Here is an 18071-nt window from a genome sequence, read left to right as displayed (position 1 = left end):
CGCTAATGGGGGCGCAATTTGGGAGGGGGGACTTGCTCGTAGAGAATGCGGCGGAGAGAGGAGCCGTTCCGATTAGGGACCTTCCGATTATGCCTAATGCTCCCAATGCGGAACTGGTGGAAGTGAAGGGAGAACTGAAGAAAATGAACAAGCGATTAAGGCAGCTGATCGAGTTGAAGAAGCAAGCTAATCCGATGGCTGGTTGTTTTTTTTGTTGTATAATTACGATCGGATTCTTATCATTGCTCACCGGGCGCTAGAAGTTGTTACAAGGGATACCTAGTTACAAATCCATTATTCAGCTTGGGATGTACTTGTAGTTGTTTTCAAAGTTAGTGTGTGCATTCACCGAAATTACCAAACTATATTCCCTAAAAGAAAAGGACAGACTAAAGATAGTTGATAATTGTTAGAGGGGTGACAAATAATGCAATCACCGAAATCCGCAAATATGTATGCCTCATGTTTATACCAAAATTATACCACTTTTAGGCCTTTCCAAAATACCAATACCATATCCCAAACTATATTCCCTAAAAGAAAAGGACAGCTAAAGATAGTTGATAATTGTTAGAGGGGTGACAAATAATGCAATCACCGAAATCCGCAAATATGTATGCCTCATGTTTATAACAAAATTATACCACTTTTAGGCCGTTTCAAAATGGGATCCCTTTCAAAATAGGGTCCCTTCAAAATACCAATACAATATCCCAAACTATATTCCCTAAAAGAAAAGGACAGCTAAAGATAGTTGATAATTGTTAGAGGGGTGACAAATAATGCAATCGCCGAAATCTGCAAAAATGTATGCCTCATGTTTATAACAAAATTATACCACTTTTAGGCCATTTCAAAATGCCAATACTATATCCCAAACTATATTCCCTAAAAGAAAAGGACAGCTCAAGATAGTTGATAATTGTTAGAGGGTCGACAAATAATGAAATCACCGAAATCCGCAAATATGTATGCCTCATGTTTATACCAATACTATATATTAAGTGGCAAACTCGTCATTGCATTCTCCACCGACAGAGAGAGAGAGAGAGATTTTTTTTTTGAAGTAGAGAGAGAGAGAGAGATGGGTGGCCACGAAGAGAGAGAGAGAGAGACAGAGGTTGCCACGAAGAGACGGATAGGGGTATACCGCCCGTTAGATCGGTGGATCAACGGTTCGTGGAGTCGATCCGTGTGACAACGGCTCAACCAATCGGGATAAGTTTGGGCTTCTCGGAGCATTTGTGACAAGTACTTGAGGGCAAAACTGAGTAGTACTAAGAATCCAAGGGCACATAAATAGTAAATAGACTAAGGGATTCAAACAAAAGAATTACAAAATGAAAAATGTGTGTTTTGTACAATATAATTCATATTGGGCTACATCAAATTATTTGCAATTCAAATATACATGAGTGTGACAATTATGGCATCATTTAGACAAACTATGTTTTGGGAAAGATGTTTTGCAAAGGGGTTTGGGTGGAAAACCATGCATCTTCATAGCTACACTAGTGATTCCGAGAAGTGGCAATTTGTGGTAAAACTTGATTTATATATGTTTGTTAAGGTTTTCTAGGTGGCAGGTTGCGTAGGAAGACTCCATGAGTAGTTGCCACTATGTTTTTATTTTTTTGGATTTTTTTGCGCATGAAATGACTCAATTAGCTATGTTAATCTCATTTGTTGACTCTCGGTTGACCAGCTACTTGAGGGTAAAACTGAGTATATTGCACTTGCTCGGTCTAAGTCCTCGAGGGGAAAACCGAGTACGGATAAAATTTACGTATAAGGCCCGAGGTTATAACCGAGTACACCAAACGTCCCGGGGTTAGACTCGGGTAGCGGTGCACGCCGCAGCCGTGCATAGCGGACGCGTGTTGCCGTGCATAGCGGACGCGTGTTGCGGTACACGCCACCTTCGTCTTTATAGAGCCCCTCTTTCTCTCCCTCGACGCACGTTCTCACCGGCTCACCGCAACCGCCTCTCTCGTCCCATCATCTTCTCCACAACCGAAGAAAAACCCCGAAGAAAACCGCCGGCGATGGAGAAGAATGAGATGCCCATTGTCGGCACATCGGCCGCCGCCCCGTCCGGGCCCCTCGTCGCCGCTTCCATCGTAGCGGCCGGCGCATCGGCCGCCGCCCCGTCCGAGCCCCCGTCGGCCGCTTCCAACGTAGCAGCCGGCGCATCGGCCGCCGCCCCGTCCGGGCCCCTGTCGCTGCTTCCAACGTAGCAGCCGGCGCATCGGCCGCCGCCCCCGTCCGGGCCCCCGTCGCCGCTTCCAACGTAGCAGCCGGCGCATCGGCCGCCGCCACCGTCCGGTCCCCGTCGATTGGGACCCGTACGAACCGGTGCGGTACGACGCGCCGGAGAACCCCTACGACACCACCATCGTTGACAACGAGCCGGAGGTAACCCTTTGTTCCCTAGTTCTTATCTCATTTCAATCATTTTGTGTTAGATCTACCGTTATTACGGTTCGTCCGTTCCTAGTTCAATCCTTTTTTGTTAGATCTTGCGTTATTACTCGTTCGTCTGTTCCTAGTTCGATCCTTTTGTGTTAGATCTTGCGTTATTAGTGTTTGTGATTTGCTTTTGTTTAAGATTTGTGCCGATGATGATGAATATTTGGGCATAAATTGATTCAGGGTTTGGTCGATAAACAATTGGTGTGTACAAATTTGTTGTGCATGATCTTTGGTTTGCTCGACTCAAATCCTGGATATAAGTGTGTCCAATGTAACCGAGGCTACCTCTTTTTTCGAGCCCATATTATCATGCATGATTTTTTGTTCACTCTCTGTTCCATCATCGTTGCAATTGACTCCGTGTTTTTTGCACGATCTTTGGTGCTACGTGACAGGTGCGGAGCAGACGACGTCGACAGCCGACGACGAGTCCTTCCACACCAAGACTCGTCACGTCCTCGGGAGGCTGCAGTCCGGCCATTACGATGGCCCTTTTGCTCGAGGCATTTACAAGTGCCCCTTCCGCAACGAGAAGCTCCGCGCCACCGACTTCAACTCCCCGGTGAACCATGCTGAATCCATTGGCGGATGTGGCGCTAGAGTTGGAAGGACCGTGAACGTGCATGCGTACATGGCCAAACACAAAGCACTTGGGATTCACTGCGCAACCTCCAAGCGAGTCACACGCGCTACCCGGAGGCGTTGAACGTGCCTACTGCACTCTCTCGTATGTGATCTGCTCTATCCGTAGAGCGACTTAATTTCATGTAAATTGTAGCTTATGTTGGATCTATCGGTACTACTTTTGGATCCGTCCTGAATATATCTATGCTATGTTGGTTGTCTGTATGCGGCTTATCCTATATTTTTTCTCCGGATTTGTGCCCTAGATTTCCTACCCGATTGGGTAAAAACGAAGGCATAAAGAAATGAATGGCGTTAAAAAACGAAGGAGAAGCTGCTCTAGATTTGCTACCAATTTGGGCTATCAAATATGAATGAGATCGAGCGATAGAGAGGAAAAAGGTACATTGAAAGCTGCTAATCCGGGCGGAAGAGACGAAACCACTCGTGCCCCCGTCCCGGACCCACACGGCTCCACACGCTACGGCCCCACACGCTACGGCCACACAAACACGGCCTCGTCCCGTCCCACGCGGTCCCACACGACGCGACCCCACAAACGACACGACCCCACTCGTCGGCACGGAACGGTCAACTTAACGGATTCCTTCCGTCCGAGCTCCTTCTGCGGTTCAGACAAGGGCTTGGGGAAAACTGAGGAAAAACTAAGGAGCTGGGGAAAACTGAGTACAACTAAGGACCTGAGGGCACGAAAATAGAAATCCCTAGAAATTTTCTACGTTTTTCCTGCGGTGAATCACTCCTAGAACTAACTCCTGTTTTTTTTTTTCCAATTTATCTAGGATTTTACATATCATGGTATACAGTTTCTGAGTTTTTCCTATTCCTATATTTTTAAAATTCTTCGAACCAAACGTGCCTAGAAGATTTAACAAGAACATTAAACTGAAAGTTGTTTTGACATTTACCTACCACGCTCAGTTATTTGCAGGAACAATGGCCGGGATATGGAAGATTCTGTTCCATGCAATCCATTGTTTGCCCAATCCGGCCGGTGTTCCCTCTCCTGCTAAACAATCCACACATACACACACACACAAAACCAAGAACCATGGAAAAAACAGGCTTGAATAGAGTAGAAGAAGACACCAGCTGGCAGACCGGAAGCGCCAATCCCCTGGCCACGCTCCTGCATCTCGAGGACGACGGACCCATCCATCCCCATCTCCACAAATCGCAGTGACAGAAAATATACTCGAGAGGAAAACCAGACAGTGAGCACAAATTCCCGAGCCTCGAGAGCCACCCGTCTCCACTCCCCTCTCCATGGGCCCAGCAGTTAAGGCCCAGTTTCTTAATTAAGATTCCCGATGCTCGCCGCAATTAACATTTTAAGCCCCAGCCACAGCCAGCCTAATCTAATCCCGCCGCGCACGCACACAGCGTCGCTGCGCGGCTCGATAACAGTCTCTCAGTATTATACACCCAGCCCCATGGCCACCGAGCCCGAGCAAAGTCAGTCCCACTCTAGCCCCGGTTTGCGCCATGGCGAGGCTACAACTACCCGTCGCCGGCGGCGCTGGCTCCGTTGTGGTGGTGGTGGTGGCGGTTACCGCGTGGCTCCTCGCCGCCGGTGGTGTGTCCGTGTCGGCCGGGGACCCGCCGCTCTCGCCCAAGGGGCTCAACTACGAAGGTGCGTGGGGTTTGGGCGGAGTAGCTTTTCTGGTGCGAGGTTAGGGTTTGGTGCTGACGGTGCCGGGTGCGCCTCCCTCCTCGTGCAGTGGCGGCGCTGATGGCGGTGAAGAGCCGGATGCGGGACGAGAAGGGGGTGATGGCCGGGTGGGACATCAACTCCGTCGACCCCTGCACCTGGTCCATGGTCACCTGCTCCCCCGACGCCTTCGTCGTCTCCCTGTGAGAGAGATCTCAAACTCTCTGGACTTGTTCTATTGCTGTCGGTTGGATGCCTCAATCCATATGTGGTGGTGGTGGCGGCGATGCTAATTTGTGCCTTCGTTTTGGAGCTGTGCAGGCAGATGGCCAACAACGGCTTGTCAGGGGCGCTGTCGCCCAGCATCGGGAACCTCAGCTACCTGCAGACAATGTAAGTGCTCCGAAAATGAACTCGCCTACCTCTGATCACGCCTTTGTTTCCTCTGTCATTGCAACGCCCTCAGATTTCGATGCTCTCGAGCTGAATTGCTTTCAGATGAGAAGGCTCATGCTCGTGTATGTTGTAGTACGAAAATTTGAAGCATAGTATATCAGCGCAACGTAGTCTTGCTTTGGTTGGTTAATTTGCCCAACTGCTGCTTAGGTGTAGAAGCCGGGGAAGTAATCCCTCTTCCCACCAGCCAAACAATAGGAAGTTGCTGTTTAGGCGATTCCATCAGCAACTGATCAACTGTTCAGTATCGGCATAGTGCCGAAGGTGGGGGTACTACATAATACAACTCTTGGTCTATAGTTGAATTTATGAAATCCCATGTAGGGTCAGGATAAGAACTGGTAAGAACAATACTGTCCATGCAAGCTCTCGGGGCCAGGACAAGAAATGGAAATAAAATAATAATGCTTGAGAGATCATTGGTGGCACAACCCCACCGGACCATGTTTTCTTAATTTTGACAAAAACGGATGCCATTGAGCGTCCTGTATAGTTTTAGAACTTAACACGGCTAAATCAAGCTTGCTTTGTATGATTGACAGTGCAGTACAGGTAGAGTTCCTATTCATTGTTTTACGCCTATATATGTATCTTCTTTTTTGATAAATAGTGTTATAATCATTACATAGTGTTATCATAGGTCCAAAAGATACATAGGTCCTTTTTGTATGTTATAATCAGTTCATACTACATAGCTAGACGTCCTGTATTGTTTTAGAATTTAACATAGCTAAATCAAGCTTACTTTGTATGATTGACAGTACAGTACAGCTAGACTTCCTATTCATAGCTATATGTCCCATTTTTATACTGATAAATAGTGTTATAATCTGTACATAGTTACAAATACATACAAAAAGGACCGGTGTATCTTCTTGACACTTCCCATTTTACACCCGTGTCGTGCTATTCAGATAGTTTTTCTTTTTGGTCTTTGTCATAGCTTTTTACATGTTCAAAAATTTGATGCCGGGTGGTAGGCTACATGGTTTCATTTGGCCAAACAGTGGGTGGTATAGACCAAAATGCACAATGACTGGGAATGAGTCCTGAAGAGAATAACAGTCTTCATGCAATAGTGGGCGTCATGATATATGCTGCTTCATTAACCAAAGTTAACTTCATAATATTTGAGTATTGAATTCAACTTGTTGCAATACTGTGTTGCCTGAACCTTATATAAATGCCAGCTTCAGAACTCAAGAGTTAAACATAATCACCTGATTCTTGTCCAAGCACCATTGTAATAGATCATTGCAAAGATTTAGAATTTTGGAAAGTTCCCCCTTTTTGTTTTACTGATTTTCTTAACCTTGACAAGATCGAATTAACGGCCAACCATGTTACAATTATGATTGTTTTTGCATCCAATCATGAAAATGATTGTTTCATGATTGGTAAATTTGGTACTCCCTCCAATCCATAATAAGTGTCGCTGATTTAGTACAATGTACGGAATCAGCGACACTTAATATGGATTGGAGGGGGTACAATTTTTTGGGAATGGCTCAAATGAAACTTGGAAAGTAAAGTGCCGCTTACACTTATGATTAGTTAAGATGCTTTTGGAAGAGCACCTTAATAGAAGTGTTATCTTAATCTTGTGCTGTAGTGTTGGTTGGTGTGGAACTTGTATTAACTATCTGTATTATTTGATTACAATATTCAACAGGATCTGCATTTGGTTAAACATTCCTACCTGATTGATATTTTTTGACTAAAGGAATTTTGGAACCAAAATTAATATCGATGTGAATATGGTTTTTTGGTTTTTTTTTTTGTCGAGACTATCAGTATCAATGTCTGAAGTGGCACATAATAATATACATATGTTAGTGCAGTATGTGTAATTAGTTACAGCTTTTTCTAAAATGGGAGAGCATTCATGTTTCATCATGTTAGCTCAACTTAGCTACAACCACTCACTGTGCCATATATTAGGACAAAGGTCTTTACTATCTTGACCATAATATAGACGGATATTTGAAATCGACGAACTGGAGCACTGATTTGATCTGAATTTAGTTCAGCAAGTCATTTGAGCCATACCCGGATGGAAGAACGTTCAAACTTGACCAAAACAATATGAACACATTACGTTTTGACTAAGATTTAAGCCATTGTCGCATCCTATTGATTGTCACTTGTGCTTTTCTCAGTCATGACATTAAATTCTTTCTGCTGCCTGTACATCTTGTTTCACTCCCATCCGTGCTGGTAAAAATGAAATTAACTTCCAATGCTTTAGTTTTAGATCAACCACCAATCCTATATTGCTGAACATTTTTCCTAATTGCCCCTTCAGGTTACTACAGAATAACAGAATATCAGGTGACATTCCTCCAGAGGTAGGGAAGCTAGCGAAGCTGAAAGCTCTTGATCTTTCTGGTAACCAATTTGTTGGTGGAATCCCGAATTCATTGGGCCAGCTGACTCAACTAAATTATCTGTGAGTTTGTGCATATCTATTGCTCCAAATTTTGTGCCTCATTATCCATCTATTTGGATTATTTTACCTCTTCACTCTAACACATCATTATATCTGTTAGATCTCACATATCTATTACTCCAAATTTTGTGCCTGAGTATCCATCTATTTGGATTATTTTACCTCTTCACTCTCTAACACATCATTATATCTGTTAGATCTCACATACATGTGTTACGGATAAAATAGGACGTATTCTGATGAAGTTTGTTGTGTTTGCTTACCCAAAAGACCAAAACTCTTCTTGTGTTGTTAATAACTCAGGAATGAACTTTTGATTAAGTCTGTTTGTACAATTGAATCAAGCTAAACTATGTAAAATTAAGCCATATCCACTGTGTAACTAACAAGCTAGCAAACTCATACAAGCTTGGTGACAAAATGCTCCATTGTTTATAATATTCATACACATTTTATATGAAATTAATTTTATTAAATATGTTATACTATTTTTTCCGTAAAGTTGCTAGACTGAGCAGACACCTGGGTTCATGACTAGTTTTGTTATGACTATTGCTTTGCAAATCTTTCAGGCGCCTTGATAAGAACAGCTTGTCTGGACAAATACCTATAGATGTTGCACACCTTCCAGGTCTCACATTCCTGTATGTCTCTTATTACATGTTTATTTTTTTCTAACAATTGGTGTGGTTAAATGTAATTCTTGGTGTTCAAACTGACATGGGAAATATATTTCAGTGACGTATCATTCAACAACTTGAGCGGCCCAGTTCCAAAAATCTATGCACATGACTATAGGTAAGTGGGTGGGGGAGTATGTACAATAAGCTCAGCTTTGCCTTTTTGTTATTTCGCTCCTTCATTTGCACATCTAAATTCTTGTTTCATCTTTCATTTGCTAAACTGGTCATACACATATCATTCTCTCCTTTTTGAATGCTTAACTGAATGTTACTTAGCTACCATTTCCAGTCTTGTGGGAAACAAGTTCCTTTGTAATTCGTCAATTCTGCATGGTTGCAATGATCTTAAAGGAGGAACCAACGGTAACTATTTTGCCTGACATTATGTGTTCTCACTAGAAGTGTATTTTTTGGAACTAACTTACCTTTTACTACAGATACAGTGTCTAAACCACCAAGTAAAGCGAAGAACCATCATCAATTAGCACTGGCTATTTCTTTAAGTGTCACCTTTTCCATAATCTTTGTCGTATTCTTTGTATGCTGGCTAAGCTATTGCAGATGGCGCTTGCCTTTTGCTTCTGCTGGTAATTATCTTATCATCTATATACTTACTACCGAAACATATGATTTGATGAACATTTTTTTTTTAATTATAGATCAAGATCTTGAAATGGAACTGGGTCATCTGAAGCATTTTTCGTTTCACGAGCTGCAAAGCGCAACAGACAATTTTAATTCAAAGAATATACTAGGCCAAGGCGGTTTTGGTGTTGTTTATAAAGGCTGTCTTAGAAGCGGAACTTTAGTGGCAGTCAAGAGGTTAAAAGATCCTGACGTTACTGGTGAAGTTCAGTTCCAGACAGAAGTTGAGTTGATTGGCCTAGCTGTGCACAGGAACCTTTTGCGCTTGTATGGGTTTTGCATGACCTCAAAAGAAAGGTTGCTTGTATATCCGTATATGCCAAATGGCAGTGTTGCTGACCGCCTGAGAGGTACTTCATTTGTCCATAAAATTTCGATGTTCGTGATGTCTAGCTATAGTTAGTAGTCTATGTTTTCCTTATCAAGAATTGCCGTCGGTGCCCTAATTGTTGCTGGCTTTATTTTGCTGTTCTTTTTTTGTTTCTATTTCGTTCTCTTTCTAATGTAAACTTGATTTTCTTTTGCAGAGTATCACCATGGAAAACCTTCTCTTGATTGGAGCAAACGTATGCGTATTGCCATTGGGGCTGCTAGGGGACTACTATACCTTCACGAACAATGTAATCCTAAGATCATTCACAGGGATGTCAAAGCAGCAAACATATTGCTTGATGAAAGTTTTGAAGCTGTGGTTGGGGATTTTGGATTGGCAAAACTACTTGACCGACAAGATTCACATGTTACTACTGCAGTTCGGGGCACTATTGGTCATATTGCTCCAGAGTATCTCTCAACAGGACAGTCTTCAGAAAAGACTGACGTTTATGGGTTTGGTATTCTACTATTGGAACTGATTACTGGGCCTAAAACCTTGAGCAACGGACATGGTCAGTCCCAAAAGGGGATGATTCTAGATTGGGTAACTTCTTTGGCTCAGTCTTTACATACCATGATTAACTTTAAATCTGGAGTGAAATCAAATAACAAAGACTAGATACTGCCAGAAGTAGCTAATCTAATAGGCAAGATCTACAAATAACTTTTATGCGTATATATGGTCGTAGTTGATGATAACATAATTTAACTGATTTTCTAGGCACAATCAATTAAGCATCAGGCTTTTGTAGTGCCAAGGCCTGACCATGCCAATAACACGTTAGTTCATTCTAATGCAAGGCAGTTCTCCTACCAAATGTTGGTGGTATACTCTGTTTACCATATAATGTTAAAATCTGAATCCTGATGCAGGTTAGAGAACTCAAGGAGGAAAAGAAATTGGATAAACTAGTCGACAGGGATCTCAAAGATTCGTTCGACATAGCCGAGCTAGAGTGTTCAGTCGATGTGATTCTCCAATGTACGCTGACCAATCCTATTCTGCGGCCCAAGATGTCAGAGGTTCTCCAGGCCCTTGAGTCTCATGTCACGCTAGCAGAGAATGGAGTAGACTTGAATAGAGAAATGCTGCCTTATGGAGGCTCTTGCAGTTTCTCTGTGAGACATGAGGATCCGCACGACTCGTCCTCCTTCATAATAGAGCCAATTGAGCTATCTGGACCCAGATGACGAGTGCTGGTTTTACGAGGGAAGATAGAGTGAGCAATGACAACTGTACAAAACATGTATAGGCTGGATGAGCCAACTTGGGAGGAGTTTCCTCAGGTTGCGTCTCACAAAACGTTTTCAACTTAGAACTAGGCCAATCATAGTGGATGCTGGATGCAGTTTCCAGTGCACCTGTATGTCACCACTAGCTTCGGTTTTTGCCATCCTGAAGCTGGGCATTTGTTTTTCTGTGCTTGTGTTTTATGCGTTGTTTGAAACATTGACGAAAGGGACGGCCTTATTTCTGCACTAATTTAGCGTATCAAGTTTGCATTCTGCAGCTTCTGTGCAAAACAATTGATATACGGAGTAGTAGTTTATTTCAGTCCAACTTGCTTACAAGTTTTTCGGGAACTTACTTACAGTTTAGCTCTATGTGCAAAAGGAACTGGTTAGTTGTTTGAAAAGAGTATACTGTCCCTATTAAGCAATCAATATGTCAACATCGAAAGAGTATGCTGCGTCCCTATTAAGCAATTAATAGGGCAACATCACGTAATCGTGACCCAGAACTGGCTACCTCATGTGGATCCCAAATGTCGCTAACTGATTGACTGTCAAAAGATGTCGCTAACTGATGATCCTGTTTGGGACCGGAGGCAGCAGCTCTCCTGAACAACATTTGCGCATTGCGTGAAATAACTTCCAGCTGAAATAGGTGGACTGGCGGAAGTTTAACGCAGTGGCTAAAACAGAAGCAAAAGAGTTCGCATAAATGGTTCTTTGATGTTCCACAAGGAAGAGTTTCAAGAGAGAAGATGCACACAAGACAAAATAACTTGTCCAACATCTTGCTATAGTTAGGATGTGGTAAAACATAACATAAGAATATCCCAATTGCTAAAAAGTGCTTGGATGCTATCGTGGGCCGTTGGATTTGCGCTGGACGGACGGATGTCACGCGGGTCTGGCTACCGAAAACCACCTGGACCCGGACCGTTTCCCACCTGAAACCCGGTCTTTTTTTGTCGTCTTCCTTGTCGATTCGGAGACACCGTTTCCTCGCCGAAGTTCTCGTCTCTCATTTCGCTTCCTTCTCCTTCCCCCATTCGCGATTCCACGATTTCCTCTCGCGCTAGGGTTTCTGGTGGCGGAGCGCGGCGATCTCGGAGCTGGCGGGGGGGGGGGGATCTCGGACGCTGAGAGGAGGAAGTTCTCGCCGTAGGTAAGCTTTGCTCGTTGGCGTAGTGTGAGCCGCGCGTTAGTGCGGTGAGCTCTGCGTCGGGGAGTGAGGCTTTCCCGACGGGGTTCAGCGACGATTTTCGGCGGGGGGGGGGCGGTCGCATGCGTCTAGCTGTTCCACTTGTCCACTCCGGTAGCCGGGCGTCGAGATCCGCGGCGGTGAGCGCGGCGGTGTTCAGCAACGAGGCGGAGATCTAGGTGCGGACGTCGGCGGGGTGCGCGGTCGCCAAGTTTTCGGCGGCGTCCAGAGGTAGTTTCTAGCGCAACCCCCTGCAAATTTTGCTTGATGTTCATCCAATTTAGTTTCTGTCAAATCCACTGCAAAATACTTTCGCTATGTGTGTTGTTGTGGAGCAATTCGAGGCAAGTATGAAATAGTTTTCGTGGGGATTTTTCATGGGAAGCTGCTGGCGGTACTGCTTTTTTTGCTGTGTGTGTATTATGTGCTGGTAGTAGTAATTTGGTTGCATAGTTAGGGGTTCTATGCTCGAACTACTGATGTTGGGGTAGGTTTTGATGCAGTGCTGCAAAAATCTTAGCAACTACTAACAGCTATATATGTGTGGTAGTCCCTGGTTTTTAGTTTGGTAGTGCTGTCTATGTATCTGTCGAAGCGGGTGTGGTACTACTTTTTTTTGCACAGCATATATGTAGAGCTGCACTCTCTGTACGAGAGCGGCATGTTTGCTAAAGCCTACACCAAATGCAGCTTAATTTGTATACTGAAACAGCCCGAACTTATATCGTCTCGTATATCGTCCTTTTCACATTATAATCTAAGGATCGAGTCGTGGCTAACAATATGACTGAACATTAAATCCAGAGATCCAGGTCCTCCCATTAATACTGAACATTGAATCTTCTAGCTTATGTGGGTCATGAACACGGTTAAGTTGGTTTTAAATCTGGCTTAAGTTGGCTTCTGAACTGGGCTAAATTTGTTTACTTAATCTAAGTAAGTTGGCTAGTCAGCATTTTTATTTTGTAAGGTTCTTTTGTGCCTCATCTTTGTTTTTTTGGATAGTTGATTTTCAATTTTTAGTCAAGTTGGCTTCTGAGCACCACTAAGTTTGCTTAATTAATCCAACTAAGTTGTGTAATTATGTTGTCTAGCGATTATCGAAAAATAAGTCACAAATGATACTAGAAATAATGGTACCAAGGTATTTGCCAATTCATAATGGGCACCCTCACCATAAATGTGCTAGCTAAATTAGTACTACTTGGACAATTGATGTGGACATTTTTTATGTTTGGACAATGCTTGCAGGTTAACCGTAGTGAATATAGAACTAAACAATATTTGATATGCAAGTTAACATTTAGTCTATGCAACTTAGCATCGCAACTCTAGACTTCTCAGTTTTTTAGTTTTTGATGTGTGTGTAGCTCTACATTTAAGTTGGATGCTGTTTTTTGGTTCTATAGTTGATTATAGCTGCATAGGTTTACTTGTTTAATGCATTTTTCTCTATTCGATAGTGTCAAAAAATCTGAAATTATGAATAAGGATAATGATAAGCGGTTCCGACTGCGGTCACCACAAGTTTCTGGAGTTGTCCGAGAAACAAGTACCTCAGTAGCAGCAGCTGCTGCTCCACCAATTGCTTTCGCAGCCAGGAACTCTACTGTCAACCCATCCAGAAATACAGCACCGAAGCCTGCAGCTGCCCGACGCTTTAAGGTTTGTGTTTGTTTTCTTTGTATGGAGTTTTCTGTTTAACCTGTACATTCCCTAATTTAATGTTTTTTTTGGTTCAACTAACATTCCTTTTTTATGTTCAGCTTGGAAGGAATCGCGCTTCCCCTGCAAGGTTGTTTAAACTTAACAAGATTCTTGTGCAAGCTCAAAAGGATCTCATTGAAGCATGGGGCTGGGAAGGAATGCTAAAGGTTGTCGCTAAAGAAATGCCCGTTGACCTGAGTATGTGGGTGCTTTCATGTTTCGATCCCATAAGAAGCCAGCTTGCCATTCCTGGTAGGGGGAGCATTCCAGTGACTGCTGATAGCTACACCAGGATTTTTGGGATCCGCAATGAAGGCATGCCTGTTTGTTATGAAATGGAAACTGAACCAATTAAGTTCATGAACGAAGAGTATGGAATAGAAAGTGGCTCTGCACCAGACTTTGTCGATTGGTGCAAGATGATATCAGACATGGGGGAGCAGCAGATATGAAGTTCCTCAGTGCATATTTTGCGGGAGTAATCAGTTGCTTCATTATCCCTACAACGAGTCCAACTATAAGTCCCAGATGTTACACTAGTTTATTTGACCTCAATCAGTTCCGCCGGTTAAACTTTGCGCAGTTTGCAATTGATCAAATCATTGCTGAAGTAAAGAAGATGGGAGTGAAGAAGAAATCCGTGTGTTGTTGCCTGCATCATCTAGTGGTAAACTTGAAAACCAAATCCTTTTTTGGATCCATGCTATATTGTTTTTCACGATACGAACTATTTCTCCTTTTTTTCCTGAACCAAATCATGTTTTCTCTGTTTTTGCAGATCCTTTACCTTGATTCATTGGTTGTTGATGAGCCTGTCGCAACTGATGAAGAGTGCCCCATTCGGGCTGCAGCATGGAACGATAGGCTCATACAAAGTGTTATGCACAAGGACTCTAAAGGCAATGTCGAGTTTGGAAAGTTGAGAGTAAGTGTTTTCAACCAGTGAACTTCTTTTTTTTAAAGCTTTTTTTGGTTTTTGTGTTTTGACTAACACAGATTTTTTGTCTTTTTCTTCATTATGTATTTGCATGAAAAGTTGAAAGAAACAGTTGGTGCAACTTTAAGAGATTCTCTTTTCGTTGGAATGACCAGGACTGAGGAGTTTGTATCTTCAAAGTTGCCACGGAAATTCGCAAGCGAGGTATACACGTTTGTTTTTAAGTTGCATACCCAAATATATTTTAAGTTCATGCATTGTCCCTAACCAGAACATAATTTGGATGGCCTCGAGTTAACTTTTTGCATGTTCTGATGTCCAAGTTACCTACCCGTTAGTACTCACTTGGGTACCAGATTTTGTGAAGTAGCGCCTCATTTGTTTTTTGTGAAAGTTGCGTACCATGTCCCGTGAGTTGCGCATTTCTTTTTTCAACTCACAACATGTGTTAAGTTGCATTTTCCATTTTTTTGTATATCCACTACTATTAAGTTGCATACCAACTGTTTGTTAAGCTACATACACACACTTGTTTTAAGTTTGTAAATCAACTATGATTAAGTTGCATTCATGGTCTAATATAGTTTCAAGCTCATATAAATTGGTTTACCACTTGCACCTAAGTTGTGTACTATGTTGGTTACATAGTAAACGAATTTTTGTTCATATGCATTTTTACTAGTTTCCTTATATATGCAGAAGAAACGAAAAATCGCTGTAATTGTGGGGGAGCTGTGCACAGACATATCAAACAGACTTGGCACATTTGTCAAATCGTTTGCGAATTTAATGGATGAAGAACATGAAGGTAGAAGGAAGAGGCAACGGAAAGATGCAGCTGTTCATGATGAGGTTGATGGTGATGACGAAGGTGGTGATGATAATAATGGAGAACATGAATCTGAAGAAGATAGTGATGGCGAAGACGATAAATATGATGACACCAGGGAAGATGAAGACGATGACAACAGGGGAGATGAAGATGACCCAGATGGCAGAAATGACAACCATAGCACTGGAGGTAGTGGGGAAGATGAACAGCACGAAGACCCAGCATCCAACTTGCAACCGCCTCCAAGAAGATCTGCTAGGATAACACCTAAGAAATCCCATGATGGTCCATCTAGCAACCTCAGGAAGAGGCCTTGCGACAATGTAGATGGTAACAACAGGGGTGTCGAAGATGATGCAAATGAGAGAAATGACAAACAGAAAACTAGAGGAACAGGGGAAGATGAACAAGCTAAACACCAAGCTGATGACTTGCAACCGCTTCCAAGAAGATCTGCTAGGCTGACTCCTCAGAAATCAAACAATGGACCATCTAGCAATCTCAGGAAGACTCCTTCTGGCAATGAAAAAAGTTCCGATGATTTGTCAGTTCAGGGTTTGATTCAGAGAACAAGAAGGAAGGCTGGGGAAGAACACTTAGTACAGTTGCACACAGATCAGGAGCATGACAAAGATGATGCACCAAATGTATCAGATTGGAGTCCATTGTCTGAACTACGAGAGTTGGTTGGCTCAGAGATAAGAAGTGGAATTGACCTTCCTTACATAAAACCCCCTGAAATTGTCGACAACCATTCCCGTTTGCATGCAAAGGCAGTGTTCATGAGTGTGATACAGAAGCAAAAGCACTCATCTCTGGAAAGCGACCCACCACTTACTACCTTTGGCAGTGACGAGGCAATACAAAAGCTCACTGCAGAGTGTTTTAATATGCATAGATTGGGTATACAAGGTGAAGACCAGAAACAAAAGAGCTTCAAACAAAAGCAGGTGGTACATCGTGAACGTCCATTTCAGAACCAAAAGAAAAGCAGGTTTTCAGCTAATGATATTGGGGAGTCGACAATCCCAGTCACATTGCAAACCGAACCAACAAAAGCGGAGAGGGTTCAGGCAAATGTTGAAGCACGTGGCGCTGCCAAGCTTAAAATGCCTATTGTAATGCCACCAAAACCAAATCAGCAGCAGTCTGCATCTTCAGGTGTTATCAGACACCAGCAAAATCCCCAAGTCACGTCTCACTGTGCAGTGCCGCCAAGTAAGTTTTATCAGTAACACATAACTCTACTAGTCTATTTTTTTCTTGCAACACAACCATGCTTGCCTCAACACATAACTCACCCATGGTTCGATTTTTTCCTTTTAAAAATGTACTGCCTTGGTTTTTGGATTTTTTCCTTTAATTTTATTTGAAAATATTCAAGCACTATCATCCCTTTTTAAGTTGCACACTGAATTGCATTAAGCTACGACATTCAATATAGCTAAGTTGGGTAGTGGGAAGTCACCAAAGTTGTATTTTCCCATTAAGTTTGTATAATGATTTCCATTTTTAGTTGTTTGACCAGCATGGCTAAGTTGGTTACTGAAATCATATTTTTTAGTTACTTTCTCTGTTAGCATGCCTTTGGTGTCTTCAATTGATAGCAAACCTATTCTTTCAGCATCTTCATTAAGTTGCTAGCAAAAACATTTGTTAAGTTGGTTACTGAAACCAAAAAAGTTGTTACCACCTAGTCTTTAGTTGCTAGCACCATGCCTTTTTTGGTTCTAATTTTTTTGGTAACCAATTTTTGGGTTCTTTTTTTGTGCAGTGCCACCAAGTAGAGTACTTGAAGAATCAAACCATATTTTGCCGCAGCCAACTAAAGCTAGCACAATTATCGCAGATGGAACATCAAATATGCAAAAATGAAACAAGCACGTCACTGCATTTACAGATGCAATAGCTGAAGCAGATGTCGATGTACTGGTCGCTGCCAACCATAAAATTCCTACAACAATGCCACCACAAGCAAAACAACTTCAGCCAGCATCTTCAAGAGGAACTGAACATCAACAAATCCTGCAAGTCATGCCTCATTCTCGAGTGTCGCCAACTAAAGTAATTGAAGCACTACAGAAACATGCACCACTTCTGCAGGGGATTCCAGCAAACAGAAAAGCTTCATTCCCTACACGTGAAAGCTGTCCACCTCCTGAACCAAAGATGAATAGTCTGGATGAGGTCAAGAGGAAACGTGCTATGTTGGCCAGAGCACTAGATGCTCCGAGTTTTGATCTTGGTTTTGATAGCCCTGCAAAATTTGACACAAACCCTCCACACTCATATGGTATAACACCAGTTGACTTGGATGCATAACGATTTGGCAGCGAAGTAGATGATTGGGATGAAGCAACCTGGAAAGAAGCTTGTGCAGTTCTTGATAAGGTTAAAAGGGAGAAGAAGTACAGGCAGGAGCAACCAACTACTGACAACAACATTGTCCTTACTGCCAGTGGGTTCAAGACCCCTGTAGGTACAGTAAACAACATTGCATCCAGTTCTCAAGCAGAGGGAAGCACAACAGCAGCTGAGAGGCCAGAAGAGAAGCGACACAGACTAATTAGGCAAGCTATTTGTCAGTTATCACCATACATCACGTACGAAGATAAAAGCCTGTTCACATGCTCAGTAGAGGTCAAAGAGTTGTACAATGCTGTGATTGCCCATGGACGGAGATCTACGAGGGGCAAGGAAATTGACAAATCTCCAATAATTGTCAACTATGAAAGGTTTTTTTGTATCACTGAAAGAACTTGCCAACGCAATGATACCCTGTGGTGTA

General features: G+C 42.8%; 1 protein-coding gene across 1 annotated transcript; it reads left to right on the top strand.

Annotated features, from left to right (window-relative positions):
- Positions 1 to 4688: 4688 nt before the first annotated feature.
- LOC124692107 (probable LRR receptor-like serine/threonine-protein kinase At5g45780) lies at positions 4689 to 10882 on the top strand. The gene is made up of 11 exons (XM_047225408.1): positions 4689 to 4750; positions 4839 to 4971; positions 5090 to 5161; positions 7530 to 7673; positions 8246 to 8317; positions 8412 to 8471; positions 8646 to 8719; positions 8794 to 8943; positions 9016 to 9351; positions 9529 to 9920; positions 10250 to 10882. Exons 2-11 carry the CDS (start codon positions 4850 to 4852, stop codon positions 10565 to 10567), a joined length of 1740 nt encoding a protein of 579 aa, XP_047081364.1. The 5' UTR covers positions 4689 to 4750; positions 4839 to 4849; the 3' UTR covers positions 10568 to 10882.
- The last annotated feature ends 7189 nt before the right edge of the window (positions 10883 to 18071 follow it).

The sequence above is a fragment of the Lolium rigidum genome, chromosome 2 (genome assembly GCF_022539505.1).
Source record: "Lolium rigidum isolate FL_2022 chromosome 2, APGP_CSIRO_Lrig_0.1, whole genome shotgun sequence".
In the NCBI taxonomy this organism is placed as follows: Eukaryota; Viridiplantae; Streptophyta; class Magnoliopsida; order Poales; family Poaceae; genus Lolium; species Lolium rigidum.
This window is presented reverse-complemented; position numbering and strand designations above follow the sequence as displayed.

Excerpts from the sequence above, each read along its gene's own strand:
- LOC124692107 (XM_047225408.1), top strand. The coding sequence starts at position 4,850 with ATGGCGGTGAAGAGCCGGATGCGGGACGAGAAGGGGGTGATGGCCGGG. Across the intron at positions 7,674-8,245 it reads CTGACTCAACTAAATTATCT|GCGCCTTGATAAGAACAGCT; the intron begins GTGAGTTTGTGC and ends CAAATCTTTCAG. Across the intron at positions 9,921-10,249 it reads AGGGGATGATTCTAGATTGG|GTTAGAGAACTCAAGGAGGA; the intron begins GTAACTTCTTTG and ends ATCCTGATGCAG.